Here is a 14,476-nt window from a genome sequence, read left to right on the forward strand (position 1 = left end):
CATTTTAAAAAAAAGCAGGTTTAAGGTCCGTCCAACACTGGCTTGGCCTTTTCTGCTACTGATTACACCCTTGATGATAGACTTACTGTACGTAAAAAATAAATGTCTCTTTATTCAGAGGTTTCTCCCTTTGATGAACACAATCCTGTTTAAATCTGTGAAAAACAACTTGTTCTTTTGCATCTCCTCCTTTGTTTTTCTGTCTTTTAAATATTATTTCTCTCACTTTGTCTTGTTTCCCAGGGTACTACTCACTTTCTCACTCTTAGCCCTGAACCCCGAAGTCTCCTTACCGCATGTCTAAAGTTCAAGACTCCCCATTCCCTCCAGGACCTGCTTTTTGTTCCCATTTCTCTTCATATAGGAGTACCTGATAAAGGGTGTGAGGTGAAGAGGTGAACCGCAGCTGATTGCCAGTCTGTGGCAGCACCCACTGATATACTGTGAGCAACACATACACATTGTTTCATGTGCTGACAGATGCGCAGCATGGGGTAAGGCAGTCTGATTGATTGGCTCAGCTGGGGTCCTTGGTTGTGGTAAATGCTGCCCATGATGCTGTTTGACTCAATGTCTTTCTCTGTATATATTCTTTCATCCAGAAATCCAGTCTGAACAGGACTTAGTGCAACCTTCTTTAGATTTTGTGCCCTACACTCAGATCCATTTCTTCTAACCCAAGTCAGCTTTTTGATCATTCTAACAGTGTGTAAACTGCAAGCCACGCCTTCTGGTCCATCATCAGTATCTGACCTCACAAATGTGCTTCTTAAGAATAGTCAAAGATTCCCATAAACACTCCTAAACCTTGTCTTGATGCATGCTCAATCATCCAGGTACGTAAATCCCAAAAGGTTGATTCTGTTCATCTGGACGTAGCGTTTTCAGTGAGAGAAACATTTTGTGACTCATTCAAACCACTGATCAATGGGCTATGATCACTGGTTGTTGAGCAATGGTCTCATAGTTTGCATATCAATGATTAAGGAACTGACCTCACAGCCCATTGTTCATTCAGTGGATAGTTTCAGTCATTATGCAAATGTACTGTTTATAAGGTTGGGGAAACCTGCAGTTAGCCGAGACTGAAGAAGTCACTTAGATGAGTGATGAAATGTTTCTCCTACTGAAAACGTTACGTCCAGATAAACACAATCAACCTTATGGGACTCCTAAACCTTGAAGTGTTAAAGGCTGGGCCAACATCTGGGACAGCCAGATGTTGGCCCAGCGAGTGTTTGCTGCACAACCTGCAGCAACCACTTGCTAACTGCTTAGGGAATACATATTTTTCCGTAGCAACCAGTTTCTACACCTGTGTGATTGAGGCTTGAATTAAACTATTCAATTAAGAGGCATTGGGAGGGCTCAACCCAGGGTTGCGGTCATGGCCTGTTAAGGGCTCTGTTGGCTCTTAGGTGATGGTTTCCTCATGGATGCGTGCAACGGGGCCAGGGGAGGGTCTGTGCTCACAGACGTGGGTTACTGACCTGGTAGCCTGGCTGCCCATACACAGCAAAATCTCCAGTGTTAAATTAACACTGGAGAGTGTCTATATGGGTCCACACCTCTGAGTGTTAAATACAACACTGTTGAGTGTTAAATTAACACTTTTGACAGTGTTATATGTTTTAAAGTAACCTAGTCAGTTTTGAAGATTAACAATGACTAACACTGAGCAGTGCTGGTTTTCTAACACTGGAATATTTCTAACATTTTGAGTTATTTTCCAGTGTTAGAAAATCAGCACTGCTCAGTGTTAGTCATTGTTAATCTTCAAAACTGACTAGGTTACTTTTAAACATATAACACTGTCAAAAGTGTTAATTTAACACTCAACAGTGTTGTATTTAACACTCAGAGGTGTGGACCCATATAGACACTCTCCAGTGTTAATTTAACACTGGAGATTTTGCTGTGTAGGTGGGCCTGGGGTTCTGGGGGTACCCCATCTCCGGGCTGGGGCCCTGACTGGTGTGTCGGGGTTGTGGGCGGGTGGGTGTATGGGGGCTCAGCCCTGGCGCGGGGTGCCACCAGTGTATCGAGCCACCTGTGGGGCTCTTCAACTGGTGGGGGAGGCTGTTACATCTTGCAGGAGGTCTCCTCTCTCCAGGAACTCACTCTGCAGGTGAGGGAGAGATATTGGAGAGGTGGAGGAAGATCTCAGCCTGGGTGTCTATTGTCTTGTGTAGTCTTGAAGATGAGTGGATGACGGGGTGGTGGTGCAGTTTTCTCTGTGGTGGGGTCAGGTGGGCTGTCCCGGGCTCTGTGGGGCTGGGCGGTGCTGCTGAATTGGGCCCCGGTCTGGATGGGCCTGGGCCCCCTTGCCCTGGTGGGTTCCAGAGTATGGGGGTGCCTACTGGGGTCAGCGGGGGATCTCCAGCTGCCTCCCTCTTCGCGCTCCACCACAATCACCCACACATGCAGGGTCTTGGGGTAAAGTTGTGTCACCAGGGTGCAGGGGAGGCATCCCCCCCTCTGTCCCCTTCTGGCTGCCTGTGCCTCAATTTTATCCCACAACTTAGACATTCACATTACTCACTCTCTCATAACACATACATATAAGTCCTTGGGGGTGGGCATGCTACACGGCATCCAGATGACCATCAGGGTGTATGAGGGAGGTTTGGAGTTTTCACACACACCCGTTCTCTGCTGCCTGTTGGAGCGGGGGGCCTGGGAGGAGGAGCTGGCCGTCCGATTGGGGTCTGGAATGTGGGGCCTCCCTGCTGCTGCAGAGTCGGGGCGGTCTGCTTCTCTCCACCCCAGGGAAAAGGGTAACACTGGGTCTGGGTGATGTTTCCCCCTCTAGGGGCAAGGGTACCTAGACCTGGGGTATAGAGTACGCTTGGGGAGTGTGATTGTGTGTACAGTGTCTATTTATGTCTTTCTCCACGTTGGGTGAGTGCTGAGTATTTGCATATGAGAGCATCAGGGTGGGAATGGATGTTTGTATCTGTGTGTGCCTGTTTGTCTGTATCTATATGTCAGGCCGGGTATCAGACACCACCTCTTTGGGGACATCTCAGGCCCTCCAAGGTATGGAGGCCTATCTCCCCCCAACACTCCCCCTGCCAGTGCATTGGTGGTTCTTGGTGTCCAGGGATGGGCGTCCAGGTACGCACCGGTGGCTGCTTGTCAGGGCCTGGAGCCTGGGGCTCGCTCGGGCCCCTTCGGGGGGTGGGGTGCCCTCGGCCTCTCGGCCTGGGGCTCAGTCACTCTGGCACAGCTGGCTGCAGGCAGAGCTCACGGGCACGTCACTGCAACCCCCCCTCATTTGGGGCTCTTCAGCTCTTTCCGGGAGAGTGGCACGGTTGCCCCTCCGTTGGTCTTCCTTGGTCTCTGGTGCTCTGAGGGCCTCTGGATGTGTGGAGCCTGGATCTCCTCCATACCTGCTTCATACCCTGGAGGACGGGGCTGTGGCTCCCCACACCCTCTAGCAGATCATTACATGAAGGAACCTTTTAAATACAAGCGCACTCATGCTCACAGGTGTACACACGAGTGCTCACACACACAAACTACACCCTTTTTGGCTCCTACCTCAAAGCACACTGTGCGCTGTTGATCCTACGTGCTGCACAATAATATTCAATATTTAATATTTACTGTTATATTCACATAGGTCATCGCGATGATGTTGTTTATTATATTGCTCTTTTTTTTTGCTTGTTTTCTCTTTTTTCTTTCTCAGCAGGTGATCCAGGTGATTGATATAGGTATTTTTTGTCTGTTTGTTTTGTTGGTTTTTGCCCTTTATCACTTTCCTCTTCCCCGCTGTTTTTCTTTCCCTCTTTCTTTCTCCCCTTTCTTTCCCCCAGTCATGTCTGTCCCGTGTGTAGCAAGTGAAAATAAAATAAAATAAACAATAAAAACAAAGGTGAATCAAATAGACCAATACGGCAAGGCTGGGATGGTCAATTTGGTAAAGTAAATCCATTGGGCATCTTTCTTTGCCTTTAGACAATAATTCTGATGGCAAAAGAACCAAACGGGACAGGCGAAAAAAAAAAGAGAGGCAATGGAGTGCTGCAGCCCTATTTATTTAATATTTTTAGTTCTGCTGCAAATAGCAACAACACAGTGAGAGCTTACACAGTAGAGTGCCTACCAACAAGAACACATATCAGCAGTTAGTAGACCCATATGGTATATTCCCCTACAGATAAGGAAATGAAAAAAAAATACAACAGAAGAGGGAAAACAAGCCAAGAGAAACACAATGCTCATTAAAATGTATTTCAGTCTTATCACTGCATACATGCTGAATGGTCACAGAATCACTGTCTGAAAGAGTCTAGGCTCCCTGTGGAGACAGTTGGGTATTTAGGAAATTGATGTACAGCTCACATGAAGAGAGTCCATAAAAGAAATAATGCTGCATCACTGCAAATTTCTTCTGCCTGTCTCTGTGGTGTTATGTACCAATAATGATAAAAATCAACAGCTCTTGTGCAGAATTCCAGCCTTACCTTACAGCCTACATGCAGGGAAGAGTACAGCCATACAAGATGTGCTTAAACTTCACATAAAGAGTAGAGCGTTTGGACTGAGATAATTTCAAATAAAACACTTAAAAAAAAAAAAGCCAGAACAATATTATTTTACTGTTGCATTATTCATGCTCTCAGAAAGACTTCACTTTGTAATGGCTCCATTACTAGATGTTCATGGTGATTTGAAAACAAAACATTTGGGAGAAAAAAAAGGCAATCAATTGTCATTAAGTGGATGCACGCTGGGTTGTAATTAGTCAGTATGAATCTCACAGGGCCTCGGAAAGGGAAAGTCAGCAGCTCCAAGAGTGAAAAACACTTTTATGGGGTGATAAATAATAACTGCCTGGTTACCATTATTTGATTTCATTTACATTTTACAGAAATGCATTAATAGCTTTTTAATTACAAAGGCCAGAAATAACAGTGTGAAAAGAAATAAAGCTTCAGAACCAAATTTAAACCATGCTCACGCCATGATCTGGGCCCAGACGGTGTTAAGAGGATGTTATTGTATTGTATGTTATCATCTAAAAACATTTCCTTTTATGAAAATCGTGCATTTTTATATAAGGAGATCATTTCGTATAGCAATAAGAAAAGAACCTTTTAGGCACTGGTCACGATACAAATCTTTTTCATCCTGACAAAATTTTAACATGGTTCTTTGTAGTCTTCGTAGTTTTCCAACATGACCGCACTGGAACAGGAAGCGGGCATGTGCAAACTGTTCCCACAAAGTTGGGAGCATGAAATTGACCAAAATGTCTGTTGAAGTGTCCCTTCCAACGTAACTAAAGGCTGAGCCCAACTCATGAAAAGCAACCTCACACGATAATCCCTCCTCCACCAAACTTTACAATTAGCAGCATGCAGTTAGACAAGTACCGTTTTCCAACTACTAAACCCAGAGTCGTTCTTTAGATTAGGATTTCCGCTCATTACTGCTCTAGCGTCTAGTGGTGGTGTGCTTTACACCACTGCATCCGACACTTTGCATTGCGTAAGGCTTGGATGCAGCTGTTCAGCCATGGTAATTCATTCCACGAAGCTAGCAACTGGTCGTTGCCAGGATGTCATTCACAGGTCTCTAGGTGTGCATAACAGAGGCTTTAGCCAGTAATGACGGCCAACAGCTTCCATAATTTCCAATCAGGAATACACACTTTTCTCTCATGCTATGATTGCTGCGACCGGTCTCTAAGCCGGTGTGAATGAGGCCCGATTTGGGTTTCTGAACTTTAATTTATGGTTTTATACTTAAAAAATATTGCTTAAAAATGTCTTACTGGCAAAATACAGTTGTTTTATTTCAGTCATATTTGCTATGACTGCATTTTTGATTGCAAAGAATGTGGCAATATAAATACACATAAGAACAGGCCCTTGGTGCTTTTGATCTAATTTCTTTTAAAAAAAAGCTGTTTCCCTGCTAATCAGAATGAAGATTAATAATACAGTGCAGCTAAAAAAAGGCTCATGAAAAGAGTTCCTCCCCTTTCCCGTTTCATCCATCTTTTACTGCGTTTCTGGTTAAAAATAACATTAGGCTGACAGACAATGAGCTATAAGCACAATGAGACGCCACCCACTCACAAGCTCACTGTGTCTTTAACCATTCCAAAGTCAGCCTCTGCCACCGTTCCCTCGGCTCTGATTGCTTACCCTTTGATTCAATGTCATTCTTCAGATGGGTGACAATGTTAATTTCCTTTCAGATGAGCCAAAGTACAGAAGATCACTTGGGTTAATTAGGTCCACACAGCGCCCAAAAAGTAATCTGATTCCAGTATCTGTAAGGATCGTCAAAAGGAATGAGATGCATCATACCTGCAGGGTTGATTATTGGTACAAGCTGGGGGACATGAGTTATTAAAAGTAATCTGAGCTTAATGTCAACAGGAGAAAGAAGAAAAAATGTTATAGTGACAGTGTGGATCTGCCTCTGAACATATTAGACATAATAAAACTTATAATCATGGTGAACAAGTTAATAAAAATGAGTAAAATGAGGCTGTCCCTGTATAAAAGTTGCATTTTTTTAGCAATGCAGTGCATCTCAGTTCACTCTTTAATCTAGTTTTAAGTCTTTTTTAGCCTCAGCAAGAAAGAACTTAAAGGGTTCATTAAGCTAAAGGCAGCAAAAAAAAAAAAAAAAAAGAAGTAAAAGAGCACAATGTGCTGGGAGTGCAAGTTTAGTTACTATATACAGTTAATTAGATTTAATGGCACAGTCACTAAGCAATCTTAAGTTAAAAGCTTCTATAATCAGTATTTTACATTAGGACTGAACAAAACAGTTAATGGATCCAATTTACATAGTGCTTTTCAGTCTTATTGACCACTCAAAGCACTCTGCATTACACGACCAAATCACCCATTCATTCAGTGTGAGACACACTGACTTCATATATTTGACGTCCACACACAACTTCATGCTACAGTGACTTATCGGGGACAGTTCTGGGGCTTCTAGAGGGACCAGGGACTGACCCCAGTCTTCCCGTTACTGAATGAGCCACTGTTTGCCCAAATACACTTGACTAATTCAACATTTTCACAATCTTTTTTTTTTTAACCAAAATTACAAAAATGTCCACATATATATTCTTATAAAGGTCATTACACACAGAAATGTTGAATTTTTCAGATCCCAACTTGTCATGTCACGTCTATAGACACATTCAAATTTGTTCTCAAAAAATGTTGACATCAAGTGCTGATGATGTGGTTCTAAACAAGAAAAGGAGGAAACTGAGATTGTGGGTTCATCCGATTGTCATGAGATGTCAGGAGCAGGGGGAATTTCATGGTTTGACCCAGAAGTTAAAGCTGTCTACTTACTGTTTTCATACAAAACAAATAAATAAGTTATTATTTAACTATTTCCATATTCAAATGCAGTTTGAGCTACAAGCACACTCGTTGGCAAATGCAGTATTGTGATTGGTCTATTGGTCTGATTGGTGCTCTATTTATTTAAAAAAACAAACAAACAAACAAACAAACAAACAAACAAACATCTAATTTATAATTTCACTGGATGCAAATTAATCCAGTAAAATGATGTAATCAGTGTGAATGGCTGTATTACGAATTCGTCCCTCACCAACCTGTCTGCTCTACCATAATAACTACTCTGATAAGAACACGATTAATAAAATAAAACAAATAAATGAAACAAAAAAGATTAACACCAGGAGCCCGGCGAGGGTCCATAGTGCTCTTCCAGAAAGCTTCCTGTACTCGTAACTCTATTCTGCATAATCATTTGGAAATATGCTTGTGTGTTCTCAGAGAATAGGACAGCCTAGCATTCAGGTGGGTAATAGCTCTGTTTAGGGTTCTTGTTTCTTTTTTAAGAACAGCTGGCATCGATGCCAACAACAGTGTCTGTGTTTACAGGGTCACTTCTAATCATTTCTAATGAGCCACCTTGCAGTTTACTCACTTGGCGCTGCTGCCACCAGTCCAAACAAATTAGTTAAGCTCAGAAGTAAACACTCCAGCAGATTCTTGCGGGATGCAAACAGACCTTTAGTTCCTCCACACAATTATTCAATGTGTCAAACACAGTCACCCTTCATTCAAGCATTTGCTCAATCACTTGATGCAACAATCACTTCTCTGCTCACTCCCTCACTTTCCCAAACTGCTAGTGCTCCTTCTCCCTCCCCAGCCCGTCTCAGTTTTTCCACATAGTTGTTCTATTTTTCCTTTGTTTGTTTCCCTCCCTCTTTGTTTGTTGCCACCTTTGCTTATTTACATGTGTCTTTCTTTCTGCTCCAGCAGGCACACGTCTAAAAATACCTGTTCTCGTCTGCAGGTGCAACAGTTCCAGTGGGATTAGAAATGTGGCGTCTACTGACTGGCATCCTTTTCCCCCCACTGCTGGTGTTTTTTGGTAAAGATGGTGGCCATTTAATATTTTTACACATGTGCGCGGCAGTTCTCGGTATACGTCTCAGTCTTGTGATTTATGTGCCTTACAGTTTTTCTCAAATGCTAAAACACATGTCACAAACGTTACCACCAGGTCCCCCAATGTCCAAACACAACACCCTTCTCTAAAGCTACATAAACACAACCACACCTTCCCACTGCAAAACTCAAACTCCCACACCAAGAGAGGAGCTCGAAGCTGTCAAAACTGTAAACACTATACACAGCATTACACACTACAGCAAAACAATTGAAAACACAATGCTCAATTTGTGAGAAGGTTCTTTGTTTCATAACTGCCAATGCATATTTTAGAAACTATACAGTAACGGATCGTCGTAGATCTCTGCAGAGGATTAGGCATTTAGATTTGTGAGTTTTATATGAGTAGTATAAATCTATAGAAAATCCTGCATGTACGTACACTACTGTAACACAACTCAATGCAAAAACAGAATCTATTGCACACAACAGTAATCTTGAAAACATGAACAGGGTGTGAAGTTTTTTTATTTACGTTATTCACACCACACACACACCACAATCACTGTGCGGCATCATGTCGCTGAGCTGTTGCTCGCATCTCGTCCGTAATGATGGTGCGAGGTTGTCTTGCTCTCCCTCCTGGACCTTCTCCTCTCCCATGTTGGCCTTCTCCTCTTCCTCATTGGCCTGCTCCTCTTCTTCCAGGGCCAGCTCTTCTCCCTCCTCTGCATCAAATTCCTCTTCCCCTGACTCTGCCTTCATCCATTGTGTTTGTTTGGAATCTTCAGCATACTGTGCACTCTGAACTTGCTTTTACATGTGGGTACAGCATTAGCAACAAGTGTCTTCAATTTTGAGTCATTGTGTGTAGTGAATGACGCCAGGTGTGTTCCCTGTGTTCAAAGATTGGTGACTGTGGCAAGCATTTTGCATCACATGGGCTTTCATTTGAGAATATGAGCAGAGTTGTTTTGCAACATGTGTTTTAGCAAGGAAAAATGTGTTTAGATTTATGAGTACAGAGGGTTGTGTTTTGTGAATTGTGTCTTCATGTGACATGTGTTTATGGTACTGGAATATGGTGGCTACATTTAGTAAATGTGTTTAGACTACTGGTCATTTGGGTTACAGGATTGGCTTTTGTGTTTTAACATTTGAGAAAAACTGTAATATATCTTTATGTGTGGGTGTAAAAGTCACCTCTAACACCTTGTATGCATACAAGTAGGGCAGCGGTGTTTCATGAATAAAAACAACTCCAGCTGCTGTGCAGTCCCACTGAGCCTGACGGATGCTTGCGGTACCAACTGCCACTGTAGATTAAATTAATGAAGTCTTGAAATAACCAGAATAAACATGCTAATCGTGTACAGTTCATCATATATTCACAGCCTGTTTGAGTACTTTTAATATGAGCCAGGCTCAAGTTTGAGCTGCAACTATCACTTTATGAATGAAATTCAAATTCAAATTGTATTTGTCACGTACACAGTCATACACAGTACGATGTGCAGTGAAATGCTTAGACAACTGCTCGTGACCTAAAGAAAAGAAGACTATGAATAGGATAGGAAACAAATATGAAAATCAAAATGAAGGGTAAATTTAGCTAGGAAGGAATAAAATATAAAAATTAAAGTTAAAAATAAAATAACTGTACAACAAAATACACAATACACAATATAGAAATATATAAGAATATATGAAGAAATATAGAACAATAACAGCAGCTGTACAAGTACTAAATGGTATGAAGAAATATAATATCCAGGGTTGTGCAATCCACATGTGTAAGTGTCTTGTGCAGTGCAAATATGCTTAAAGTGATTTATTTAAGTGACTTGTGATAAAGTGATTCGATTAGATGACCACACAGTGTAGTTGTGCAGTGGCCACTAGTGTAAACAAATGTCCAGAATGTCCAGCGTGTGTGTAAAAACCATATGTGTGGGTCAGTACTATGTGGTGGTGTGATTGAGAGACCGTATCGCCTGCAGGAAGAAGCTCCTCCTCAGTCTCTCTGTGTTGGTCTTCAGGGAGCGGAATCGCTTTCCTGACCTCAACAGAGAGAACAGTCTGTTGTTGGGATGGCTGAGGACTGTTCTCTCTGAATGAAGAAATTAGATAAAAATTAAGAGTAAAATTTGCCTCTTCTCTGTATTTTAAAGAAAATCAAATAATGTGGGTGTTTTTGACTGTGTGACAGAAGATCTACAGCAGTTTCTACAAAAATGGGATGTTCTTTTCTACTTTTCTCATGTTTTATGAAGCAATAAGTGATCAGCTAATAAAAAAAACTGAACAATGTAAAAGGGTATTTTCAACTACGCTGTTTAAAAACGTCTACAAAGTCAGTTATCGGTCTCTCTCATTAGGGAGCAAAATGTGAATTCATTTTACAGGCGTGTGCAGATGTGCAATAGGTGCATGTTGAATGGGCTGCAGGTCTCATGTGACCAACAGTGATAATAAAGAAAAACTAGAAATAGAAGTCAGTGAGGAAGGAGGAGAGAAAAGTGGTCTGTGGCCACCACCTGCCTAACCACTCCCCTTTTGGGGCTTGTCTTGTAGTTGCTTCTCCAGCTCACTTGTTGTCACTTTCATTTCACCAAAAGAGGTAAAAGGGCTTTCCAATGGCTCATGCTTTTCAAACTTGAGGTTTGAGTGACATTGCATATTACTCAGATGATTGAGTGTTAACTTAATTTATACTCTGATGAGTATTTTGTGATTTGATAACCTTTATCCTTCATTAATTGATGAAGTGGCTTCAGTTGCCTAACACAGCAGTCCCCAACCCCCGGGCCTCGGACTGGTACCGGTCCGTGAGTCGTTTGGTACCGGGCCGCGAGAGTTGAGGCTCAGGTGTGAAATGTATAATTTTCAGGGTTTTTATCGGTTTTCAGCGTTATTTTGTTATCGTTTTTATCGTTAACTCGGTTTTCCTGGGTCTTTTCACGTGTGCTATGAATAAATCCTCTTTTTTTCAGTACCGGTACTAGTTTTATTTTGTTGTATTTATTTACAACCTTAAAGACCTTAAATATTGTCGGGCATAAACCGGTCCGTGGCGCAAAAAAGGTTGGGGACCGCTGGCTTAACATGTGAAAGATCCCTGCTTTGAGTCTGGGAGGGGACACTGAAGGAAACGGTTTCCAGGGCCTAATCCGTGGATCGACTTCCTTCGAGGCGTGGACGTCTATCAGCAGAGAATGTACCTTCACCTATCAGCAGAGAATGTCCCTTAGTCTGTAACACAGTCAAATATATTCTCAAGTAATATTCAAGCATGCCATTCAGCGTGTTAGTACGAGCTCGGGAGCAGCTTGGGAGAACAAGAAAACAGAGACTGCTTCAGATTGTCTTCCCAAATTGACTCAACTTTATTCACAAGTACAACAGTTTATATAGAGGGTAAAATTCATGAGACAGCAGATTTATCAGTTTAAACCAGTACAGACCAAGATAAGGCAGCGTCTTCCTGCCCTTGGGTGAAGAAGCATCCTTTGTGTAGTTTATCAGTTCAGCTACAATTGTGATTATCTCAGCGACATATTTTCAAGGCACAAAACGAAGAGTTCTTTCATTAGTGAAATCTGAAACAAACCATTTGGCCTTCAACAGGCGTCTAAAAGATTAAGAAACTAATGTAGCTGAGGGAGTGATCTCTGTGGTATTTCAACCTTGTACCAGCCTGTGATTCTCACACATCAATTCTTGGGTCAAAGAGAAAAATAACTAAAACAAAGGGGCCTTATTGAATGACAGAGTTTTCCTGCATAATGTCACTATAAAACAATATCCAGTAAATGCTACCATGGTACTAAAATACCTAACAGACACTAAGGGACATTTGGTGAAAAAGTCAAACAAGTGCTGTGGTGATGCCCAGTTGTGACCCCTCAGCTAGAGCAGGTCATCTACTAATCGAAAGGTTGGTGATTCGATTATTGGCCGCTGCAGTCTGCATGCCAAATATCCTTGGGCGAGATACTGAACCCCAAGTTACTCCCTGATTCATTCATTGCAGAGTGAATGTCTGTGAATGTTAGACAGCAAGCACTAAAGCATAAAAAACTGCTTGTGTGAAGGAGGTATGTTGTATGAATTGCTTTGAGTGCTTAAGGAGAGTAGATATATGAGCCAGTCCATTAACCGCTAAGGAGCAGCTGAAAGACCTTTTTAATTGAAGAACTGCTAACACTAGTATATGTTGGCAAGGACATGGGTTAGAAGCCCAACCAGTCATGTGCAAATAGCTTTCTTTAGTTCTGAAAATTTAGTTATGGTGGTGGTCAGAGGGCCCGGTGGCGCCAGTGTCCGGCAGCCTGGCCTCTGTCAGTGCACCCCAGGGCAGCTGTGGCTACAATGTACAATGTGGCTACAATACAATGGGTGGATAACTGAATGTAAAGCGCTTTGGGGTCCATAGGGACTAAGTAAAGCGCTATACAAATACAGGACATTTACCATTTACCATGAAAAGCAGAGAAAGCAATCAAAAAGCAAACCCTGAAAATGCCACTTAATGATAATTACTCCGATTGCATTACTGGTTTATTACAATAGCAGAAACTAGTGTTTTTTTCTCTCCCTTGCTCTGGGCAAAGGAGTAGTATATGTTACCTTAAGGGACAGAAGTAAACACGTCTTAGGCCGTGACTATGCAAACTGGCTCTACACTGTAACTCAGATAGGCAATCCTGTTGAGTTGTTGAATGAGCTATTTGGCGGCTGATGACGCATCGTGCTCGACGGACTTTGCAGTCAAGAGTTGTGCAGACTAACGGTGTCTGTCAAATCCTTACAACCACAGGTTTCAATATCATTTTGTGACGGCTGTAACTGGTAGAGGCTGAATAAATACATATACATATATGTAACTGACTTACAGTTAACCCTAAGCCTAACCCATGGCTTCCAAGCCACATGCAGCTTTTTAGCGGCTTGGAAGCCACAGGTTGCTGACCTTTGGTTTCAACAAATGAGTATTTATAATTATTTTTTCCACTGCCATGATTTGCGTAAGAAAAGGTATAAACAGGTTTACAAAACTATTTTGTTTTTCTAAAAGATGAGTGTGATTTTGACATAGCCAGCATGCAGAACCCAACCCAAGAGCTCTCTGTTCAGCAGTAATTACTCTCTTCAATATTTGAAAGTCCACTCACCTGTGCAGGGGAGTAGAGGCGACATCGAGGGTGAGTGTGTCCCTCATGAGTAGCGCTCCCTCCTCCTCCATCTCGAAGTGGTGCCATCAATCCGCTACTTGGGCCTCCGACTGTTCCCGCTGTAATTGCGCCAGACACTCCGCCACCTACGCCCGCCCCGCTCGCAGTGGCAACGGTGGCCCCAGCGATAGCTCCGATGCCTCCCATCATGCAGCACAGGCCTCCCTGGGCCAACTCCAATTCAATCTCTGCATCCATCTCGGCATCCTCCTGTGCCTCCTTGTTGGAATCGTCTAGATGTTTCATCAGCACGGCAACCACCACGTTTATCAGTACGAACTGAGCTGTGAGCACGAATGACACGAAATACATCGGGGAGATGAACTGCAGTCCGGCATGACAGCCGTAGTCGGTTCCTGGACGATCAGGCGGGCACTCTCTCAGGGTGTCCTAATGGATAAAAGGGTATTGAGAGAGTTTTAAAGGATTGAGGAAGGAGACAGGAATGAAGTGTCAAACACATGAAAAGGCAGTAAAGGAGCAGTGAAAGAGTGAGTGGATAAAATGGAAAAATAGTGAGGATTCGGCAGATAAAGCTGAATAGCAGGAAAGTAGGGAAAAGAAAAGGGGAAGAGGAAAAGATCAGTCAAATAAGGAAGATTTTATATGTAGTAAACACACAAAATATTTGCTAGAAATAATTATTTTAAATCAGAGTTGGGCTTAGAAAATGTGACCATATTGCCCAGTTTCATTTCCATCATTTACCAATCAATCAATTAATACTCTTTAGTTTTAACATGACACACTGTCAAACTTTCACACTTCCAGAAATCTGCTTTTCAGCCACAGTCACTTTTTAGAGAGCCTAATCAGCACTGA

At 42.4% G+C, this 14,476-nt stretch overlaps 1 protein-coding gene across 1 annotated transcript in view; it reads right to left on the minus strand.

Annotated features, from left to right (window-relative positions):
• Positions 1–14,476, minus strand: part of LOC146667543 (voltage-dependent T-type calcium channel subunit alpha-1I-like) — a 169,517-nt gene that overhangs the window by 14,251 nt on the left and 140,790 nt on the right. The window contains exon 31 of the mRNA XM_085408336.1: positions 13,595–14,044. Within this exon, the coding sequence (XP_085264462.1) occupies positions 13,595–14,044 (450 nt within the window). The remainder of the gene's footprint in view (positions 1–13,594; positions 14,045–14,476) is intronic.

The sequence above is a fragment of the Rhamphochromis longiceps genome, linkage group LG6, assembly GCF_057381845.1.
Source record: "Rhamphochromis longiceps isolate RC_006_pf linkage group LG6, R_longiceps_female_GT1.1, whole genome shotgun sequence".
In the NCBI taxonomy this organism is placed as follows: Eukaryota; Metazoa; Chordata; class Actinopteri; order Cichliformes; family Cichlidae; genus Rhamphochromis; species Rhamphochromis longiceps.